General features: G+C 37.4%; 1 protein-coding gene and 1 long non-coding RNA gene across 8 annotated transcripts; one reads left to right on the forward strand and one right to left on the reverse strand.

Annotated features, from left to right (window-relative positions):
• Positions 1-1,618: 1,618 nt before the first annotated feature.
• Positions 1,619-11,880, forward strand: LOC147795569 (uncharacterized). Of its 3 annotated transcripts, none has more exons than XR_015423759.1 (5): positions 1,619-1,935; positions 8,980-9,054; positions 9,724-9,793; positions 10,401-10,469; positions 10,862-11,880. It is a non-coding gene; the product is annotated as an uncharacterized LOC147795569 (long non-coding RNA). The 3 variants fall into 3 exon arrangements; XR_015423758.1 differs by lacking the exon at positions 1,619-1,935 and adding an exon at positions 7,407-7,562 and having other exon boundaries at positions 10,831-11,880; XR_015423757.1 differs by lacking the exon at positions 1,619-1,935 and adding an exon at positions 7,407-7,562.
• Positions 11,881-16,173: 4,293 nt separating this feature from the next.
• LOC147795570 (uncharacterized) lies at positions 16,174-23,779 on the reverse strand. 5 transcript variants are annotated; one of them, XM_087131614.1, is made up of 8 exons: positions 23,019-23,779; positions 21,730-21,875; positions 21,070-21,208; positions 20,592-20,626; positions 19,800-20,131; positions 19,052-19,135; positions 18,069-18,191; positions 16,174-17,840 (listed from the first exon to the last, which is right to left on the reverse strand). In XM_087131614.1, exons 1-5 carry the CDS (start codon positions 23,296-23,298, stop codon positions 19,892-19,894), a joined length of 840 nt encoding a protein of 279 aa, XP_086987740.1. In that variant the 5' UTR covers positions 23,299-23,779; the 3' UTR covers positions 16,174-17,840; positions 18,069-18,191; positions 19,052-19,135; positions 19,800-19,891. The 5 variants fall into 5 exon arrangements, 4 of the variants coding, with proteins under 4 accessions (XP_086987740.1, XP_086987742.1, XP_086987741.1 ...); XM_087131616.1 differs by lacking the exon at positions 21,070-21,208 and having other exon boundaries at positions 21,775-21,875; XM_087131615.1 differs by lacking the exon at positions 19,052-19,135.
• Between the last annotated feature and the right edge of the window lie 51 nt (positions 23,780-23,830).

The following is a 23,830-nucleotide window of genomic DNA, read 5'->3' on the forward strand; positions in this document are numbered from 1 at the left end:
CTGGTCGTTCAAACGAATATATATGAATTTTCTGTGACATAAGAGAGGAATAGGGAATTGGGATTAGCATTCAATAAATGATTCAATAATGATCAGTGACTTTAAAATTATATATAATTAAATAATAATATTGACATTTGGAATTCTGAAGGACATTTACAAGTATATTCTTATAATGTAGGCCTACATACTTGCAACGATTGAAGTCGGTGGGACTGGTAACATATCTGTGATAAAGCATATTCTTATGATTAATACATTTACATAAACTGGGAGTAACCCAAAGGGATTTAGGGGTTGATTTCCTTGCTTAGGTTTATTCTGAATAATGGGAATCTGTTTATTGACACTTGCTTGAAAAATATTCATAAAATTAATAAAGGCAGAATTGGCATCATCATTGCACGTCAAAAAGGTGTCCAGTCACTAGAAAAGTTTGTGTTTAAGGTTGACAAGATTATTATGTGAATAGTCACGAGTGACAATACCCATATGTTGTGAATCAGAGCGGTTTAGTGTAAATGGAAATGATGATGGAAATATAGGGAAATGATCTGGTATATCAGTGATTATACATGTAATACCAGATTTTGGTTGGGGTAGTAATTTGGAAAAAGTGTTTTCAATAAGTGTAGCAGAAGTCTTTCTTACTCTAGTTGGTTGATGGGTTTACGGCAGGAAAGAAACAGAATAGACAGTGTCTAAAAATTGTTGTCACCTGGTTTTGGCTGACTGCTACAGAGTATAGCCCCATTAATATGGCCTACGGTACGCTGCGCTCCGGCTACCGGAATGTAGGGGAGCGCAACGTACCGCAGGCAATAATGAGGCTAAGCTGAGTAAATTCTGGTTAAAATCACCGGTAACGATACTGGGTTTGTTTTCATCACTTACATGGTAAAACAAAGACTGAGAGAGTGGGAGCATGTTGAGAATTTCTAAAAATAGCTATCGGGGGCCTTAACTCCAACAATAATATTTTGGCATTATTTGGTGTACCTACAAACTTTGATTTAAAAATCAAAGGAGTCGTCACCTGCGACCCCACCACAGCAACTGTGAAGTTTTACCTGTTAATTACCCCGTACTTCTGTTTATTTCCTCAAGTCCTCCTGTCAATGCCACGGTTCATCAAAGTTAAATTTGGATGTAGGCCTATTTCTGATGATATTACTGCAGGGAATTGAGCCTGTGTTTTTATATTTTATTTTTTTGTGTGTAAATAGAGAGAGGCGCTGCATTCTACTACAATGTGAGTACTGTAGTACACGAGCCCGTCCTACTTATTGCGATCTTCAGAGGAGATATATATGCGATCACACGTCTGATGCTCAATTCTCGTGGTTGTATCTTTTAGTGCGCATGGCTCTTATCCAGTTAGACTCCATTCAGCAGTAATTGTGATAGCCCCGCTAGTTGCCGTGTTTCGAAGGACATGCATATTTATTCGCATCTGAACGACGCGTCCAATGACATCGATCCAAAGTTTGTGACGTTTTATCATCACACATTCATTGAAGAACCACATGGTGTCCACTGATCCAAAGCTTGCAGTTCGTTTTTGCTGTCACTAGAAGACATGCAGTTCTTGATTCAGGCGCTGGTATTGTCAGAAGTAGTCCCTTTGCTCCTATCATTCACGAAGGTCTTGCAAATGTTCTTCGCGTTGGTGCTGCACTAGGTTTTTTTTGTTTTGGTTCTTGAGCTTAATTCAGTCTGTGGGAACGAATCAGTTGGAGTAATGTATCCAATTAGGCCCTACTCTAGACGTAACACCTTTTTTGTGGCCCTGCTTTATTTCTCGTGTCGATGTCATGGATGACATGAATGGATCGCTTTCCAATTCATCAAAAAAAGAAGAAGCTGATCAATCTGACTCGGAGCCCGAGCTACGTCGTAGTGATGCAAAGCCTAAACCACGGGAGACAACTCGTTGTAAGTAATACCTATTGCTAACAGGGATTTATTCATTTTAACCCCAGCCTCCGTCGCCTCTTGAAACGTTCCCTTGGCCACTGAACCTTCGCTTTTTTGACACTACTTGCGCGTGTAAAGGTTGTTGACGTTAAATCGCTCTACCTGCCTCGGTCATGCTGGCGTCAATAGCATCAAAAAGCGTCAACAAGTTATTCAAGCATTATTTATTATCAGCTGCCCTTCTGAAGGAATAGAGATGTTAATATGTTGATGTAATTCAGAAATACGTGATATTAACACAACTAAAAACAAGTGTAAGCCCAGAATTAGTCATATTAGTAATTGGTCACTCACTCCTTGATCCTACGTATGTTTAATGTCTTGTAATGAAGATCTCAATGGAGTTCCTGGTTGTGGTCCATTTCCAAGCACTGTCCAACTCCGCAAGACTCCAAGGCTGTAATTTTACAACCACAAGCCTGACCACAACTTTAAGGAAGCTATACCACCCAGCCTGCATCCCGCTCTATATAAATTTATAATCACCCCCAAAATGTTTCATGGTCAGTCAGTCCACTCGTCTTTCCGCTAGTCTTCCCTCTGCCTATTTATTTGTTTATTTGTTTTTTTATTTGGTTATTTATTAGCCACATCAAACAGCAGAAATACCACCAGTTACAGGAATGGAAATGAATGAACTCAAATAAAGAACATTATAAACAAAAATACTAGATAGTAAATAACAGATATGTATGTACATGTGTAAATTAATGGAGAATACACATAAATAAATCAGTTGACAAGAAAAACAAGACTACACAAAAACTCTAAGGGAGAATGACGGTAAACCAGGAAATAAGATGTTGTAGGTGTGGAGGGGAATCATTACCCAGGAGAACACAGGTGGAGTGACTAATGAAAAAAAGACAAACAATAGACCGCAGACAAACATATTAACAAACATCAAATACAATACAAATAAACAGACACCTGAAAATCTGGGTAAACAAACATGTACATGTACTAGGGGGACCGAGGACACACAAACAAGAAACAAACAATAAGAACATTCAAATCATGGTCAGATTAAACTGAAACAACTTGCACAATAAAACGGTAAATTAAGAACTGATTTGTGTCTTCAACTCAGTCCAATGATAATAGCCTGTCTTTTCCTAACAATACATCGTGGACCCACTCCTTGTCGGGCCACGCTTATCAACTTGTATGTGGCAAATACAACTTTACACACGGACTGTACAAAGTAATAAAGCCACTAGCAAATGACAGGTAAGGGAAAACCAATTTAATGTGAACCATAAAGGCGTTCCTTTCTAATTAAAAAAAATAATAATTTAGACATATTGATCAGCAGTTGTAACATCTACACATTAGAAGGCCATATCATTGTTACAAATGTTTCAAAGAATATAGCACAGACATACAGTTCAGCAATGAAAACATAAAAGGACCATACCAGAAATGAAAGTGATAAGATTGAATAACGTTATATAATAAATTACAATAATGAATATGACATTCACCCATATACAATGCACATTTACTTTGGTACAAGCTGCTAAGTTAGGTCATCAGAAGACAAATGCAATCTGCAAATATTAATCCAAGTATGCAAGAGTTGATTGATAACACCCCTTATTATAGGAGATTCAGGGAGTGCAACATTAAATTTAAAGGTAATGATACTTGCATGAATGTACAGGGGAACAACACCAGTGGATAGACAGAATTACAATTATGTTCACTCCTTTCCTTATTTCAAGGAGAATAGTTTCAGAAGGGATATGAAGGAACACTGTTGTTGTTGTTGTCTACAGGGCTTTAGTTATTGATTGCCCAAAAGTTACTCTTTTAAGCATGTAAGTTTCAGTTATTGATCATGACTCACTCACAGTCCTCGAATGGGTTTTGTAAGTTCTGAGTGATAGGTGTGACCTTGTCATTCCTAAGACCCTGGTCTTGGTGCTTTGTCCTGCTTTGCTCTGTGGCAGTGATGTAGTCGAGTACTTTTTGAGAACCAAGTTCCCTACCAAATATTTAACTAGTTAGGAGTGAACAAAGCTAAAGTACATCGGCATTTTAAGGTACATGCATAAAGTAAGATTTCAAAGCAACATAATGACTTCAGACCATCACTGTTTGATTAAAATTAACTTTTTAGGATAAAAGTACTCGACCGAGTACTCTCTAAAATAAATTTAAGGTTGCAGTTCATCATAGTTTTTTGATATGTCAGCTGAGTCCTTAACAAGAAGATATTATATTAAGATGCAAGCCATTACGCTGCTGAGAACATTCCTTTAGTCAATGGATCAATGCAGGTTTATTTTTGAAATGGTCATAAGTGGCCGAAGATCCTTTTAACTCATAATGATTGATTAAAGTAGACTTTAATTAATGTATCAATAGTCCACGAAATTACTGTTCTGAATTCAAAGAATATAAAATGAATTTGTCTTGAAATTGTTAAGCCTAGTTTCACATCAAAAGTCTCGAGCCAATTTTGGGGAAGTCTCATTAACATTTCTGGATGGTACCCAGGGAAACAAACTCGAACAAAATGGATTATGGAAAAGCTAGATTGACTGTAGTTTCATTAAACTGTGCTGTCTTAATCCAATGTTTAGGTGATTGCTATTAGTGCTGTGCATCCGGGAACAACACAAATAGCTTTTAACACATAGAATATTTTCAGTGGATGTTTATTGTCATATTCTGATGACACATACATACAGTACTTACTTGTCGGAAAATCCTTCAGCCCAAATGTATTGCAGAGACTACAGAAAAAAAACATGATATCTTTATTGACCTACTGAGTGGGTCTGATGGTCTGATCATGGAAGACCAAAACGTTTTGAATGAATGACAAGAAAAGATGCTGTAAAGTACGAGCTACATGGAGTATTAAGACACATTCTTTCGTGCCAGCAGGCAGGCATAAACAGTAAGCCCCTTTTTCACTCTATCCAGTCCCTTTTTATTGTGAGTTACCCTCCTCTTGGGGACAGATTAATAAGCCCATGAAACTGTAAACCCCCCTTTTACCCCAGATAATTTGCCCACTGTTTGATGACCCTCCATACGAAGAGGCTGAAACCTGGCGAGTACTGTCCTCTCTATCTCTGAGTCAGATAACATGATTTCATTGTGTCTCTAATCAGCAGAGATGGTGACCCTTTCAAGCACAGACATGTATTAAATTGTTGGTAACTGTGTCCAAGGCAACTTGATAAACTCATGTGTCAATCTGCTTGAACATTCCTGCACCGTGACCAACTGTAGCGATTGAAGGTGTGTAATTCATTTTCTGAGCTAAGGCCTACTGAGATTTTCTTTCTGACAGTCCACTTGTCTTGAGAAAACCACACACGCATACATTCTATTATGTCTAGTCAAGCGATAATAATTGTTGAATGCTGTGGTTTGTTACTAAACAGTAATAAACAGTCGCTGATAAGATCCTGTTACCACTCAAGTGTTGTTTATTTTTGGTTAATAAAAAGATGACTTTTCCTGCTACAGATAATTCAGCAGATGCCAGCCATCTGCTGTACCCCGTCCCATTATCACTTCGTACACATTAAATAATCTCCTTTTAAAAAATATGTGTTCTACCATGGTCGGACTTATTGTACATGTACATGCACTCAGAAAAGTCCCTTATAAGTGTCATATAAATCTGTTGACAAAATAGGGTTGAAGTATCAATTTCTTCCAACCTAATGATTACATGGCTTTGACACTATTGGAATGATTTGAAAAGATCAGCATCACATAAAGAAAATTTCTCCACGATCATATGCTAACATCATGGCTTTAATCACTTATGCTTCCTAAATTAGGAGTGTACGTATTTCAATTCAAAGCTCATTCATGTAGATCCCAATTTATATTGTTATTTTCTCCTTTTTAAGATAAAATCACTTGAGTTACATTGATTGATTCACAACCACACACGTATTGGCTATCTACATAGAAGTTTACAGCCACTGCAAAGCTTGAAACCTGAAGACTAAATCTGAAATGTTCAATCTGATCTAAGTTTGTATCCACCCCTCCCCATCACCTACTCCTTCTTTTTATTTGCTTCCACATCCTTGGTGTCTTCCCAAAAATAAATTTAGTTACATCAGCTTTTCCTTTAGTTTCCTTTTCAAGGACTGCATGTGTTTAAAACCACAGCCTCTCCTTAGATGTCAGTGGTTTCATTACACGTTCGTAGAATTTCTTCGTGATAATATACATAATTTGTCTTTTTTTTTTCAGAACTTCATATTGTTTTCAAACTTTATTCAACATATACAAAGTGACACACTTTCATGTTACTGATAAATGTCATCACAAACTTCTCCGCATCTTTCTTTTTAATGAATATAAGGAAAAAACCTCAACTACTTGTTGGGAATTCTGCCCTTTACGTGAGATCCTGTCCCAACACAATCCCGAGACATCAACTCCATCCCCAAACTCAGCACACATTAAAATCCACGACTGAAAATACAGAAATGTGTATTTCTAAACATTAAATTCCACTTATGCAACTAATTTGTGGGAGTTCTGTTATAACACTTGTTAAAGGACAAATACCTTCCAACCGATTAGTGAGATATGGTTTTTAAGAGTAAAATTTGAACATGGTTATACTGCTCGCGTAAGACCACCTGCAAATCATCAGTTGTGATATTAATTAGCACGGTTTTGGTTAGGAATAGCTTTTGTGGAATCATGTAATATGATTTTTAGATTTTAACATAGAGTGGTATATCAATTTCTTGCAGGCTTCAAAATGGGTATCTACAATGGGAGCATCAGTGTCTTCATTTGTCACAATGAGGCTAAACCAGGGAGTTCTGGAAAGGGGTGGTATGTATTTTTCCGCCGTTCCTAATTGTAACAAAATGCATCAAGTTGCAGCGAGTTTATCAGAATATTCTTTTTTCTCATGTTTGATGTTTTACATTTAAGGTCCAGCTTTCAATGGGAACTTTTGCGGAGGACCCATTTGTGATTGGAAGATTCAAAGAGGCTGCAATACAGCGTCCTAGTAACTTATTTGGATCAAACTATCATGGTAAATATTACAATATTCCTATCGCCAGAACTGTGTTTGTGTTTGTTGATTGCTTGGTTACCTGGTATAACTAGTCATCATTTACAGCAGCTCTAATTCCTGAAGTGAAAGCACATTTGTTTACTATCCATACTAAACAAAAAGTAAAATGTAAAATAATTTTCCCCCTTAAAAAAAAGATGGGAAAAGGAAATAGCTCTGAAAACAAGAAAACTACTGCTAACCTTCCATCCACAAGTGTGCAAAATCACACCCGAAAGGCTATCAAAACTAACTTCATGGTGTGTTAATAACTTACTTTCACTTCTTGATACTAATTAATTATCACCTCCTTTCAATTTGTACCCTTTTAGTGCAACATCGTAATGCAATCTGTTCTCTCCGCAGTATTTGAGTGAATTCAATGATAATATACCGTCATCATGTGCTTTCATGCACATGATGACAACGGACGGGTCAATGGTTATCTCAGGCTGTAATCCAAAGGACATCATCAGTCACACATTACGGACAGAGGCGGCAGCCACAGCCAGAATTGGAGCATATTCAGGTGAATTTACTGATTGAATTGGTCATTGAAATAAGCATGAATACACTGATGTTTTTTATTACATTTGTCTTGTGAGAAAACTCTTATAAAGCAGGTTGTGCAACACATGAGTAACTGATTGCCATGTGATAGGATATATGGTTACAATTTATCATCATGCAACAATTCTTTGAGTAATATATGTGTAATAATATAACTATAGGTTTCCCGAGGCGCTGTTGGGGGAATCAATGTCAATCACATGTACACCAAAAAAGCATCTTGATTAAGTTTGGGGGAATTATAAATGGGATTTAAGCCTACAACCTCTGAAATACTATCCAGTATTATTCTACCAACAGAGCTATCCAGCTGTATGTTGTCGGGTTTTCCCAATTGCTAATAGCTCTGTTTGGCGTGTGCTAGCCAGAAACCATTAAACCTAAATACCATGTAGCCAGGTATTGCAACATTTTCACTTAGGTTTTTTACCAACAAACGGTAAAATTCCCCCCCCAAAAAAAGTCTTCTGAGCCTGTAATCTGCAATTGTGCCTGTACCTCTTGAATGTAAAATGGCTCACATGGTTTTATAATTGAATTTAAGGCCCTGTACAAGAGAGGCAATATTTTCCCGACACAGGTTAATTTGAGAAATCAGCAAATTATTGTGTTCTTTCTGATGCGATTTGTACTTAGAGTTCACGAATACAATATTTGGGTTAATAAGATAAATAAGATTAAGACAACAAAATTTTGTATTCGTGCATTAAAAATAATGATTTCATATGGTGATACTGCAGATGGAGAGTTCTGTTTCTTCATTGGATGTTTACTAACATTGAAATGACAATTAGCATTTTTTTCATATCTAGGAATATGCTTCATTAAACTTACATCATGAAATATCTGCAGAAGACCATTATTCAAATAAAAATGACTATCACATGATGAATGACTGCCCTTTTCACAGGTATTTAAAAAGTAGGGTGGGCTGGGAAACCATAATCATAAGCATTTATTTTTGGCCTAGAGCTGGAATGCTTCGGTCAAATTATGCACTTTCTGCTACCACCTGCTATTTTTCCAGTGAAAAGAAATTGTTTCAGCATGAGAACCAGTATGCACAAGTTATTTTCCAGTAATTATCAGTTGATCGAATGCAACTTACTGAAAGTTAAGATGCAAGTTTTTTCTTGTTAACACAGTCTTTTGACAGTTGAATATGCCACTTTATTTGAGACCAGAGGAAAACGTGAGAGCAATAAGCAATCCACTTGGGTTACTCTCATTTATTATTATATGTTTAAATGTTTTGTCAGAAATTACAAATAATTCTTCATGTATCCTGAAAAGCAGTTAATCGATATAGACAAGTTTCCTACTACCAAAGTGTTTGATGAGAACTGTGTAATGTCTTTGCTGGTTTTCCAATGCAGGATGCTGATCCTTGACTCTCTGCAGGGGCATCTGGGTCAGCAAGTGTATCAAGAGATCCATCAGACCACCACTAGGTAATGTATGAGAGTGGAACTTAATGAAAGCCTTTATTAAACTGTTTAGAAACATGACAACCGTATCTTATCTGAGTATTATGTATCACAGTTGCATTGTCCCACAAAGGCATATGGCACCTGCTGTCTAAATTTGAAAGTATTAATTTTTTTTAGTTGGTTCTAATTAACTTAACTGTTTCTCATTTATCCTGAAAATGCATGTATGACAAATGTTTGTGATTTGTCGGTGTATATTGAACCGTAATTTCACACTTAAATAAACCCAAAAAAACTTTTTGTAACCTTACTTTCAAGCCAGTACAACTTCAGCTGTTGGGACTACACACCAGCATTGTATATCATGCTCACATGAACTTTACACAAAATTCGACTTATGTTCACCACACAGTACAGTCCTACTTTATATGTCATTAAAGTTTTCCAGATTTTGATTGGCTTTGAGAATCAACTCAATTCTCCGTTTACTTTTGCCCAGACAAAATAACATAATGTACCTCTGTCTGAAGATCTGATTTGATTAAGTTGTCATACGAATTGTTAGACAAGACTGTCTGCACTCCGTTAGAGAAATTACTCCATTTGTGCTGTTGGATCTTTTTTTTTCCAGAATCCAATTATCTTGTAGGTTTTTCATGTATATAATTCTTTGATTCATCACTTCTCCAGATACATGAATCAGATTGCTCGGTGTGCTTGAAAGTCATTTAATTACAGCTTGGAGTTGGAGGTCTGTGAGGTAAGATTTATCTGTTGCAGTTACATCCACATTTCTAAAAATATAAGCACACAGTTGTTACAAAATACACTGCCCATTGTTTTATTTTTTTATAGTTCCTTTCATAACTAAACTGCTCCATATATTAGATTTTGAAAGAAACATGGAATGTAGTGTTGCGGTCAATCTAGGGTGAATAATGAATGTGGTTGATCCAAGCATGCTTGCTGAGCTATAGGTATCCGATCGGCCCTTATTATTGACAAGGTATTCATGGTTTTGGTTTAAGAAATAAAGTAGTGTTCATTGGGAATCTTAAATTTTTCTGTTTTGGAGTCATCTGTTGTACTTGGTTTGTCTGTGAACAGCATTATCTTAACAGTCGGCATGATTTCATTTATGTGATAAGTTAGGGGCGCATTACAATTAAACACTTCAACTACACTTGGTTAATCAAAGTGCGAAGTTCCATTAAACTTCTGCATAATCCTGCTGATCAGTAGCAGATTGTGATTTTTTGGATATTGTTGATTTCACTTTGTTCCTTGTTTATAGACATCCTTGACCCACAACCTCAACAAATATCACATGTTGTGTTAGCTAAAAATTCTCTTCTTTTTTTCATCAGGTGTCGCAGCAGGAAAACCTGCATGATTGCGGTTTGCATGTTCTTGCATACATGGAGGCCTTTCTAAATGTGAGTACTTAGTTTGTATAGTGGTGAAGATGGATGAAGAAATAAGTCGGATTTACGTGACAAACAGCACGGGATGGCATTTTTTGGCATTAAAGGAAATGACACGCTTCTGAGTGGAACTTTGATGTCTGTTATCCAGTTGTATGTCCACAGGAAGGGGTATACAAAATTCAATCATTCTTGAAAATGAGAATATGTTATTATCAAAAACCTTAGTTTTGCTCCGGTAAAATTGATGAGACAAATGCTCCAACTATTAAGCAGTCCTCGAAATAACTAAGGAAGACCCGTTTTTGGCCTGTATCATGTTATTGGGGAAGTGGCAGTTTTATACATGTGGTGTTTGTTTTCCCCAAATTAGGTTTTCTGGTTTGGTTTGTTGCTGTTATTAGGATGGACTTCATCAGCTGACACCCGGACCCTATGGAAAGGTTATGCGGAGAAGGATCCTCCATCTTTCTCATGATGTCGGCACCCAGTCCGTCCCTAAATTGATAATGCCACACTATATAATATTGTTATGTTCGTTATGTAATTGTAACATTAGATACAGTGGTTTGAAGAATGTGTAAATGCATTTGCAGCCTCCCATGAAACTTATTGGAAAAAATTAAATCGAAGGGAAAGCAAAGTTTAAGTAAAGTTTTCAGGAATTCTGGGGATGGGTGTTCGCTTAATAATCCTTTGTATGCAAACACGTATTGTGAATTTTCCTCATCACTGTTTTGTTGATGTATTTTCAACAAGTAATGTACAGCAGCCAATGATTATTTCATAAAATTAGGCCAACATGAACAGTCACGAATTGCCTTCAGTAAATTGTTCATGCAAATGTCCCAACATCAGAATGGAATAGTAAACCTGTGACGAGATTTCGTCATAAAAATAGAACAGTACTTAATTTCAGGAAGGGTAAACAGTGCAGCTGGAAATGACAGTAACCAGTGCTTTGATTAAAGGGTGATACATAATGCTGGCAGCTCTTATAATTTTCTTTCGATAAGAACAAGGCATATCGTTGGTTGGATACACGTGTCAATTCTCTTTTGTTAATTTTACCTTTGAAATGCCAATAATCAACAGTAAACCACTTAAAAGGTTATTTTTACAGTGTCGGCTTCCAACGTTACTTAATAATTAACTTGTATTGACGTATTATTTATTGTATAATAGCGGGTATGTAACAAGATAATGTTCAAGAGAAAAGGGAAACATTGCCAGCTTTACAAACATGATTGTAGGCCTACGCATCATGGGTGAGAGAAAGAAGTAGATGTGCTAGGTTGGATATATAAAACAAGTACAAAAATTTGCGAATACAGTTGCATAAAAGTGTGTGCATTCGTGAGAGAGGTCCTTGTAACAGGAACATGTTATCATGAATAAAATTAATTTCGCTTTCCAAGCAGAACCTTGTATAAACAGTGTTCTTTTGTCATTGAACTGTACAACGAGCATTAACCGCTAACGTGATATCTCTAACCCCAAATCCCTTCAATTGCTAGTGCAACTCTGCATCCACATCACGCACCATGCACAGGCCCGTTAATACAAGTTATATGACACTGTCCTAGTGATGATCGGTTTAGATCCGGTGAGAATTACGGGATACATTTTGTGTTGTACATATACATTTCATACTTGCACTTTTACAGCCCCACCACCAAGTGTTGAAACTTTTGAATCGTGCACACACCGTTATCTACAACGATGATAAACCCAGATGCCGGATCAGCCATACTAGTGGTGTGATGCGTCTGTCTGGACGTATTCGGAAATCATTGTAGAACGACGAATATCGTCGCTCTTTTTAAAAAAACAAAACAACAACAAACAGGTCGTTGCGGTCCAATCGGTAGGCTACGGAGCCGGAAGAGAGTTCAATATAAATGTACAGGCAACACTTGATGCTCGGTGCACAGTTATAAGCCTACGAGACTCTTATGGAAAAAAAATTGATTGCAATTATTTCAGCTTCGGAATTGTTGTAGCCAAATTTTTAACCAGTTTTTGATCCCAACATTGACTTGTTAGGAGGAAAAAATGCAAGTCGTTTATTTAGAAGACAGAACTATTCAGACCAGTCCCATACAGTTTGTGCACAAATGACGTCCGTAATTCCTTTCTCTTTTTTTTCAATTTCTAATGGCTATTATAACATTTTAAAGGAAACTTATTGTCGTCCAGAAGGTGCCCATGGTGGATGATCAAGTGACTCCTCCGAAACTCCCAACTCTCTTCAACTCTTACCAGAGAAACCTATTCTAGGGTCGACAAGATACAGAACGCATTCTAACCTGGAATAGAGTAGGTAGGCCTACAAGAAGTTAAGTATTACCCCTGGGAATCTTGACAAACGCGAAGCAGTAAAATCATGACACAGGTATTTGTTTTTCTAATAAGACCCAAATATAAGAAAGCCTTTTTGCTTTTGTGAAACTTTCTAAAAGTAAATTATATTATTTGTTTAAATTATGTTTGTTCGGGACACGCTTTCTCCAGTTCGTTTTGATTTATACAAGCCTTGTTTCTATGTCAGGGTATGAACCATTTGTTACATTTTTAAAAAGAAGTATGTTGCTCAGGCAAACATTTTCCATTTTAACTGTCACATACACTTAGAGCTTTCGATTCATTTCTCAATGGGAAATGGAATAAACGTGTTTGCTTAGAGATCTTACAGGAACAAACTGGAGAATCTCTCGAACAAACGCACATGTGAAAATGTAGTTAATGATAACAAACTTTTAAAAATGATACTTAGCAATTTGAATATTTTATTAAGATGGCACTCTGTGGCTTTCGTACGGAGCTACAAAATTTCCATCTGACTTAATTGTAAAGAGGTCCTCAACTGCAAAACCCTAAAAGTTTGATGACGACATATAGAGATAGTTTCACGGAATGACAACATCATCGAAGTTGGGTAAAAACACCTTGAGACTGCGGGATGAAGACAACCAATGGCACTTTCAGAGCTCCGTCTTACGGTTTTGGTCTAAATACTTTTATTTCATCGTTGGCGACAATGTCGCTAATATTAATTTGACACAGAAACATCCCAATCACCGCATCATAATGTTGATATTAATTTTGTATTTCAAGATTGCTCATCGTGTTTGTTGTCAGAAAGTTGAGGCTTTTCCGCATAATTCACTACCCCTTATATTTATCCAGTTTCCAGTGTCCCTATCCCTGGATACCCGATCGACGTCTATTCCACAAGTCTCCCATTTAATGATGATTTTCAGATCCTTTTTGCTTCTTGGCCGAATTCTGATTTGAGCAATAAAAATTATCTTTTTATCTGATTTTATTCCTCCAAATTAGGAAATTTTATTGTTTGCATTGGTCAGGAAACAACTATAGGCCGTCTATATCACGAGTACTTCATGAATTTAATTTGTTGTAAATGACTTCCAAAACAGCTTCACAGCGGTTCTGACGGACACATTCAAGTTAATTAACGTTATCGCCGTTGTACATCAAGTCTCGTTTCAATAGTAGAAATATTTCAATGTCATTGATATGCGAATTCTAGCGTCGAGCTCAATTGGCAGGGCTTGGTTTTGTCTGATTTCAAATAAACATTCATTGGTGCACTCTGTTTAGGTCTAGCTCTCGCATGGTAACGATTTCCTTGTTTAATTGGGTGTAAATCGTAATTTGTACACTTCGATATTGTAAACCTTCATTTGAAATTACAATAAATAAAAAATGACTGCAGAGATCTTGAAGTGCCATAAGATATGTGTTGAGATCATCGAAATGGCAAACCGTTAATAACGTCGATAAGTGAAAATTTTGAGAGATTTTTCCTAACCTAATTGGGGGATTTTCAAGTCTGTTAATTTTTATTACATTTGCAGATTAAATTGTATGCATTTACGGATTGTCAGGAATCAACCGACAAACTGCAGACTTGGAACAGTTGCAGGCTTAACGGCATAAGAAAAAAAACGGCATGCTTCAAATCTTGAACCATGGGGAAAAAAATGTAACCGAATTTTTTTGGCCATGTAGAAATGAACAAAGTAATTCAAATATTTGGACAAATATCGAAGAAAACATAATTTTTGTTATAATTTTCCCGATTTAACCCTGAACGTTTGTCAAAAGTTTCTTCGTTGTGCGTTTTGCCAAATGCTTGCAGTTACAAATTTCACCCACACTCTTGCGTTACACTATTACGCGATTAAAAATGAGTCGACGCAAAATTTCCTGAAACCCGTGGACCATGTATTAATCTTGATGTATGATATTGGTTTGGGCTACAGATTTTCGAAATTCAAGTTTTGAAAGAACTGTGCGCGATGGTCCGAAGGGGTACAGACTAAGCAGCTCCTCATGCATTCTGTTAATTAAATTAAACCGTTTATAATGCATAGGAGCGGAAACACCCCATCATCGGTTGGAAAGAGCCACTTTGGTCCGGATTATCAATTTGTTTGGCAGCGATGAGATTGCAGCACATTCGTTTACTGCTCGTTTGTGAACCAGCAGGGAAGCAAAGTTGCATGAAGGGATGCACTGAACTAATTCAGGCTCCATTACAAAAATGCAAAACCATTAAATTTTAGAGCCCCATGTAAAAGGCAACCGAACTCCCTGAGGCATCTAAAAAAAGCCTTGTCTGGTCCTTCAGGTTGCATTTGGTTTTCCATTTTTATTAGGTTAACGAGTGAATTTTTAAATTATCTATCAAAATTGACCTCGGCCCCCCAATGTGAATGTTCCCAAAGTGTCTCCGCAGCCATTTCTCAAACGACAATCCTCATTTTTTCAGGCTCTCTTGACTAATTTTCAATCACATTTTTTTCTGCTTTTCCTCCAGATGGTTGCCCCTGAATCCACACAGATAATCCTGGGCTAAATACTTACACAACTCAACAGTATCTCGATAAATACGAACCCCTCTTTTTGAAACATTTGTAGAAGTAATTTTTAAGCGTCAACGTGTGGACGATAATTTCCTAGAATTGCAACAGCGCAGGCAACAGAGACTCCGCTTGCCGGAAAGAGCGCCCTCATCAATACCGCCCTCTCTGGGACCAGCTTGAGAGCCTGTGCCCCTGACCATTTTGAAACCACAAAGTCAATACCCAGGCCGACTCTAGCTCTCCGGGCTGAAGTCACATGCTCGATTGCGACCACTGCATCTATGAATAGAGCTCTGATTTTTCAGAATCATAAGCTGCAGTTTACTGTGACCATTTTGTCATTTTTTAAATCAATTAATTAATTTGGTCGATTTTTATCGAAATCGGGAAGGGGATTTTTGTTTTGATGTTTGCGTAATCAATGTAAGAAATCATTGATTTTTGAATCGCTCTTTACGCTTGTCATGACTACAGGCTAAATACAAGCAGAGTGCCTGCCCCAAACCACGCTCTGCTCACATGCAGAGTTCCCAAGAAACATTAAACTGAACTAAGTGACAATGGGGAAATCCCAAGCGTACTGCCCACTAAAAAGAGCTCACTTTTTAGGTCATACCTTCATGTTGTTCAATGCACCGTGATTGTGATTAACCTTGTGGTCTTAAGACCGAAAAAAAAAACATTTTTACAAATTAAAATATACATGTACAACTTGTGATACACACTGAGTTATCAAAATATGAACCGTCCTAATCTCTGGCCCGGCATAAGTTGATAAGGGAGTACTCGCAACAGTTTAAAGAAAACAAATAACACAATGGATATTAAGAAGCACAATGTGTTTATTATTCTGAGAACAGCATGTATATCCTGTCATTTAAACACGAAAGCAGCAAACGTAAAATGGGTTTGCAAACTAGCTGGCAGTGGTTTGATTTATAAGCACAAGAAAGTTCCCAAACAATTTGGATAAATTCCTACATGTGGTGAAGTTGTACATGTACTGACAGAAGCCATAGCTCAAGGTCTGCCCACACAACCTTGTTCCTCCATTTCCTTCTCAAACTATTCTCCTTGACAAAGTCATACAAGAACGGAAATAGCTAGCATAGTTTGAGTATGTGGCAAAATAGGTACATGTGGAAAATGAATATGACCTCAATGGTATACATATTTACTGAACAACACAATAACAATAATAGTGTTTTGACACATATCCACATTGGTTCATAGTCTTTCAGTTTCTTAATACCAAACGTGAATAGGATTTTTGATTTTGAGGTCGTTAAGTAGTGCAGTAAAATGTTTTGCAGACTTGATGTCCGCCTTCTTTGAACAATTCATCAAAAGATGCACTGCATTAAACTCCCGACAATGGAAACATTTCAAAAAGCATTTTCCCCGATGAAGCTAATGACTGTGAACCTGTCATGTGGTCGTCCTTGGACGGCGGATAAATTTAGGGATCAGGGAATGGCACAGTGACTTCCTCGGGGACATCACCGGATGAGGCTTTTAAGACGAATTGCCGAGGAACGATGTTGTAAACATACAATTTTCATCTAGTTTTGACTTTCAAACTCAAATATCATTTCGGAATGCAATTATCCCAACACAACCCCATAAATTTTTCCAGTCCTCATAGTAAAATAGAAGTGGCTAATATCATTTCGCATTTTTTTAGTCTTTGGGTATATTATTTAATGTATATCAGGATCAAAACGTTTCAAATCTGGACGTCATGGAACTGCTTTGTATGAAATGTTTGACGGAGAAAATGTGAGATTCCAAATTTAAGCAAGTCATCTAAATGCGTTATTTTAGATTAACATCTCAGCAACAATGTTCACTTGTCTCAAATGTGCACTTGCCATATTACATAACTTAAAGAGAATTTCAAATACGCTGTACATGCATTTTGGATATACCGAAGAGTAGTGAAAAGATGAATCAACATCAAGTTGAAAAGAAATTCATTCCACAGCCATTTCAAGCAATCAATTTACAGCAGCATGGCACATACTTTCGGGTTCTTCTTAAAGTGATGAGAGAGAAGAGTATAACCATGGAAAGGAAAATTGGGCAATATTCATATGGCAACATCTCCATAGTGAACTTAGTTTTTGGAATCCAAAAATTAGGTTTGCATTTGTCTGCTGGTTTAGCTTTACAAATCGTGTCTGTAGAAATTGTTGCTAATACATGCAATTTAAATTTGCCAGATTTTCTTAACCCTCCATCATTAACAACATTGACAAATTTCAGTTGGACTAGACTTTGATACAGAAGGTAAACTTCTTTTACTTTGGACTCAGTTTTTTTGAGTTTCTCCACCACATGAATACTCGACAGTGCCAAAGAAAGTTGTCCTATTTCATGTATGAAATCTGCACCTTGATACGCTGGAGACTTGCATTCATTTGCTCTGCAACTTGACTGTTCAGCATCTTATATTGTGGGTAAGCATCAAGTCTATATCCACTTGAACATGCTGAAAATGCACAAAGAGAAAGAAAGACAAATGTCAGATGAGTAAAAGTTACATTTGATGTCGGGCAAGACAACTAAATAAAACCATCACAATTATCACTGCACTTCATAGTTCTGTTGAAGTGGTATTTTCAAGGAACATTCGACAAAATCAAAAACAAATACAGCTAAACTTTAACAAATTAAACTTCTCGAGGTAATATGTACTACGGACAAGCACAACAATTACCTGTATGATAAGGCCAGTGCAAACTGTCGATGAGGAACTTTGTGTTTCGAAAATGGCGAGGTTCTCGGTTAAGACAATATGAGTGCAAGTGGCAAGCGTTGTCATACATAACGACTGCAGGAGCTGAAAAATATAGAAACAAAATTTAAAAAGTGCAAAAAGTTTGTGCGTTAACACCTCTGATTAACTATTACAGAGTGACATCTATGTGCAAAATTCAGCACAGAACTGGAAGTATCGCACGTAAGCTCAGACCCAGCCAAAAAAAAGTCCTTGTAAATTTTAAGAATATTCTACAATAAGAACAGCTGTTGGAAAACTCTGAAACTTACTGGATGAAGAATCCATTAAATTCATATTAGCACTGCACAATCTATAAGTCTCTAACACAACTTTCTTATTGAAATAACCCCCCCCCAACCACTTCCATCCTTTGACATAGGTGGTCTAAACACCTACAGTAGTCATGGGAAAAAAACCTGCAAGGAATTTCTCTTTGGGCAGCTGCAATCAATTTCTCTAAGACCAGGACGGACCTACAAAGTGCATTACTGTGTTGCTAAAAGGTATTTTGAGGGTTATTCCAATGCATCTTTGCTTTTAAGCTAAAAAGTATTTTTATATTCCATGTCAGGTCATATTCCTGACCAATAATATGATGTAAGTCGAAAGAAAAAGCCTCAAATTTAAAACAGTCTGTAGACAAATATGTATTCCATTCTTTGTTGATGTTGCTTAAATACATTCTGTCAAGTTTGATAATTCCTATTTATTGGCAGAGCACTAAGTGTCAATCCATTTGCATACCTGCAACTGTTGTAAATAAGAAAAAGTTTGAATAAATGACATATCACACATTGAGAAGAGTGCAAAGATACACAAACACCTATCTAAGATAATTCATTACAGCGACACTGTAGCGAAACTTTTTGTCACCCATGCTCCCTAACTGTGGTTGAACTTTTAAAAAAGTGTGGACTCACTAGTTGCAAAACGGGTAAGTAACAGAGTGAATGGAACATTTGGAGATTCAAACCGCTCCATGATCTCAAAACTGTAGCAAATGCCTGAAATGGTAACATTTTTAAATAATGAAAAAAACACAGCAAAACACAAAAAGGAAAAACACACCAGTTAGGTGAAGAGCACATGATACTGAACACTAATTGTTGTACTTATTGAAAAGTCTGATTCATCAAAAGTCAAGTGACCTTGAAAACAATGCATCTCTACTTCAACCTAATTCACTACCCACAACAGTAACAGCACACCATAACTCACAAGTGCATGAACACTTTTTTCTTGTGGGTGGGGTTATCAGGGCATTATGGGTCATCCCAATGATGAAAAATCCTGAATGTTTTCCAAATTTATCCAACAGTACACTTAAGAAAAATGTCCAATTCACTGACGCAATGTTTTTCTCTGATATTAAATATGATAAAGGAAACATGCAAGAGCAATTAAAAAATGTTTACTAAAAATTGTTTCAAGAACAGAAAGTAATGGTGGCACTGTCTCCAAGGTCATTAATGACAACATCAGGTCTACATACTATGATCCCATTTGACACATCTTGCATTTGTTTAGATACAGCTGCAGGCACTGAATAGGAAACTTGCTGGCAGCCTAGCACTTCAGTCCTTTAGCAGAATACATGAAGCATCAGTTAAAAATTAAAAGTCTATACAATTAAGTAAGGATACCAGGAGATTAGGTAAGAACACGTACCATGCTCACAAAACGCTGCAAATATGCCTGGACTCATCTGCCATATGTTTTTGTTTGTTTTCGACAATCCCCGATGGAACAACTTTTACGGTCTATGTCCACTGAGTAGACTCCTCTGTGTTTCTTCTGTGGCAGGTTAGGCCAAAAAGCAACGCCACAAAATTCATTGCTAGCTTCATCAGTGGTGACACTATTTGCTTCGATACTCGTTGGTATGGTTGCTGGTGCTGAAACAATGGAGCTTTGGAAAGGCGTCCAAGTTCCTCCAACACAGGAATAAGCACATCCGGAAGGTCATCTTGGACTTTATAAAAGTCTGCAAGCAAAGGGCACTGGAGACAAAATAGTCATAACTATGCATTACAAGAGAGAGACAATACATGGTTCACACGTAGTCACTTCCTATTTGACCTTATGATAATAACAGTACTATGCTGTTGAAGGAGGCTAAGCTGTAAATAAACTTGCAGGCTTCCACAAGAAAGCAGAACAATTCTCTTTTTTTTATTTTAGTCAACTGATCAAACTTTGCAGGCAGAAATAAAGAGCAAGTCCAGAATTTCTACTTACTTTTATTTAACAGGTTAGAGTTATGTTTCATGCAAAGTTAGGTACATGTATTGATGCCTGTAGTCTCTGCCCTTCGAACATTAACCCATGTTGCAGAACAGTGATAACCACAGTATTTCAACAATACTAGGGATGGTAACAAAGGAAATCAATGCACCATTATAGATCTCAAACATGTGTGAGAAACTAACTATACACTATTTCAACAGGGTATTCACATACCATGTCCTCGGCTGAGGCAGCAGTGTAACTGTGATCTAAGAATTGAAAACAAAAAGTGTTCATCGACACAGTTTGCAACTATCCATGTTAAATTGCTAACAAGAAAAGTTGTAAACAGCATTCATGCTTGTACATGTGCCTTGGCCATGAGAAGCAGCAGTGATTGTGGCCTGATTATCAAAGTCAACCAAAATCTACTTCATGCAAGCCCATGATGTGTAAACATTTGGGGAAATCCTTAAACACATCTGCAGGAAAATTTAAACAAAACGGGCAAACATAAATGACTTTATACACTTTTAACCAAACAAAAAGATACCTATAAATGGCACACGCTCATCAGTGACACAAACTTGTCTTCATGGACTGAGAAGCATGCAATGTACACATATCTTGAATTCATTTCTCTCAAATTTATACTATACTTATTGAAATATGGAAGCAAATATTAATAAATTGATCTCAAAAAACATCTGACCTTCCATTTTCTGGTGTATATGCACAGAGGCTGACTGGAAAACCTGACTTCTTGCTTGGTCACAGGAGCACTGATATGCCCAATCCCAAACCCCTCGGAAACACATTGCTTTTTTTCTTATCAATACAAACTTATTGGTCTGTAAAGCAGATGTGGTAAAAACAAAACCAAATGAGCCTTTTTTGGAAAAGTCAAGTCAACTTAAATTTAGGAATATTACGAAAACATTTGAATAATTTCGGCTGGCATTCACAAAAAACCAAAAAAAACTTGCCTTCCAAAATCTTTTTGAAATGAGAAAGACTCAAATTGTGTCAAGAAATTCTAGGTTATTCAGAGTTGTTGGCTTAGGAAGACTCAAATCAATATGCAATGACTTGTGAAAAATTGACATAGTCAAGCTATGTTAAAAAATATCTGGATTCATTTCAATTATAAAGGGTTTACCTCAGTTACTACCAAAAATGATACCACATGTATAATGGGGGCTGCTGTGTTATGGGGCTTCCAACAATGTACATGTAGATTTGTGTGTTAAATGCATTATCTACAAAAAAGAAAGAATTATGAAGTTCTGAGCCTCCGAAATGGTAATATGCATGTCATAAAAAAAAGAAATAAATAAAAAAACCTAAACAACAGGAAAAATTGTACATTTACCTTCATTACAAAATTCTGGCAATTCAAGTCATTCAATACAAATACCGTGAAAAATTCATCACATGCTGAGATGCAATTTGTCTCCAATATGAGCTGGAAATAAAGATCACTTGTCTCTAATAATGGCATCTCTTCTTGTATATAATCTGCAAAGTAATAAAATGACACAAGCCAATTAGTAAAACAAAATTAACCTTGATTTTACTTCACCTTTGTTACGTAAAAAAATCTATGTGCCAAGCCTGTGTATTGTTGATGGGCATCAATACGTATGAAGCCTAGGCCTGTGTATGGTTGATGGGCATCAATACGTATGAAGCCTGTGTATGGTTGATGGGCATCAATACGTATGAAGCCTGTGTATGGTTGATGGGCATCAATACGTATGAAGCCTGTGTATGGTTGAGGAGCATCGATACGTATGAAGCCTGTGTATGGTTGATGGGCATCAATACGTATGAAGCCTGTGTATGGTTGATGGGCATCAATACGTATGAAGCCTGTGTATGGTTGATGGGCATCAATACGTATGAAGCCTTTGTATGGTTGACGGGCATCAATACCTATGAAGCCTGTGTATGGTTGATGGGCATCAATACGTATGAAGCCTGTGTATGGTTGATGGGCATCGATACGTATGAAGCCTGTGTATGGTTGAGGAGCATCGATACGTATGAAGCCTGTGTATGGTTGATGGGCATCAATACGTATGAAGCCTGTGTATGGTTGATGGGCATCGATACGTATGAAGCCTGTGTATGGTTGATGGGCATCAATACGTATGAAGCCTGTGTATGGTTGATGGGCATCAATACGTATGAAGCCTGTGTATGGTTGATGGGCATCGATACGTATGAAGCCTGTGTATGGTTGAGGAGCATCAATACGTATGAAGCCTGTGTATGGTTGATGGGCATCAATACGTATGAAGCCTGTGTATGGTTGATGGGCATCAATACGTATGAAGCCTTTGTATGGTTGATGGGCATCAATACGTATGAAGCCTTTGTATGGTTGACGGGCATCAATACGTATGAAGCCTGTGTATGGTTGAGGAGCATCAATACGTATGAAGCCTGTGTATGGTTGATGGGCATCAATACGTATGAAGCCTGTGTATGGTTGATGGGCATCAATACGTATGAAGCCTGTGCATGGTTGAGGAGCATCAATACGTATGAAGCCTGTGTACGGTTGATGAGACTGCGAGTGCGACTGATAATGTATGAAGCTTGTGCATTGTTGATTAGTCTAACTTGATTTTAATTAAAACAAATTTTAGGTCTTACCGGTACCAGCAGCTGCCGGGTGTCCCCCAAAGTCTTCAGCTGCTCTGGTAACGCCTGTAGAACTGGCAGTGGGTCTGACGTCGGGCATATGACAATGTGGATGTGTCACATCGCTGCGCTGCTTTCGCTGTCTTTTCAGTTGGGGCAAGGCTGTGAAATTTGTGGTTTTGCTTTCACCAAAACGTTGAGTTCGGAGGTTGAAACTGTGCCACTCTTCTGAATATTTAGCTCGTTCCGTTTCGTTTTTATTTCTAGGGGAAATATTACTTCTCTGAGACATTTTGGCCAGCCGCGGATCACTCAGGAGGGCAACTGACGATTACTTGGAAAGAACACGTGCATGCGTGACTGAAAATAAGCTGCAGGATCTAGGAGGCCGGGCGCAAGCGGCATGCGCATATCATATGCAGCGCACATGTACATGTACTGTACACGTACATGTGTACATTGTACACTGTACTGCACACACATGTACAGTACATGTTGATATACCTACTTTACATGTACTACTTCGGAATATATTTGCATGTTCAAGCTCCGCCCACAACGTTCGCATCGGATAATGCTAAAACATTATAAACGGCTGAAAAGTAGGCTACGCTGTCAATAACCTCTCCAATCGCCATTTATAGATCTATTCACTGGTTCCAGTGGCAAATGCGACATTTCAACTGTCTTGCTAGGGTACCAGCCAAACCCCCGTTGAAACGTGTATGGTTGTATTCGAGAATTGAGCTTCACACGTATTGACGCATATATGCCTCCTTCAGAGGGCGGTGTTTACAGAACACTTGATCGAGGGGCGGGGCCAA

The sequence above is a fragment of the Acanthaster planci genome, unplaced genomic scaffold, assembly GCF_054643075.1.
Source record: "Acanthaster planci isolate LZ-2023a unplaced genomic scaffold, COTS_SCS Contig4, whole genome shotgun sequence".
NCBI lineage: Eukaryota > Metazoa > Echinodermata > Asteroidea > Valvatida > Acanthasteridae > Acanthaster > Acanthaster planci.

Bases quoted from the DNA above. Each gene is read 5' to 3' on its own strand.
- LOC147795570 (XM_087131615.1), bottom strand. From the start codon at position 23,298: ATGTCTCAGAGAAGTAATATTTCCCCTAGAAATAAAAACGAAACGGAA. The intron at 21,876-23,018 runs GTAAGACCTAAA...ATTACTTTGCAG, and splicing joins CCCGGCAGCTGCTGGTACCG to ATTATATACAAGAAGAGATG. The intron at 21,209-21,729 runs GTAAATGTACAA...TCTGCTTTACAG, and splicing joins GCCAGAATTTTGTAATGAAG to ACCAATAAGTTTGTATTGAT.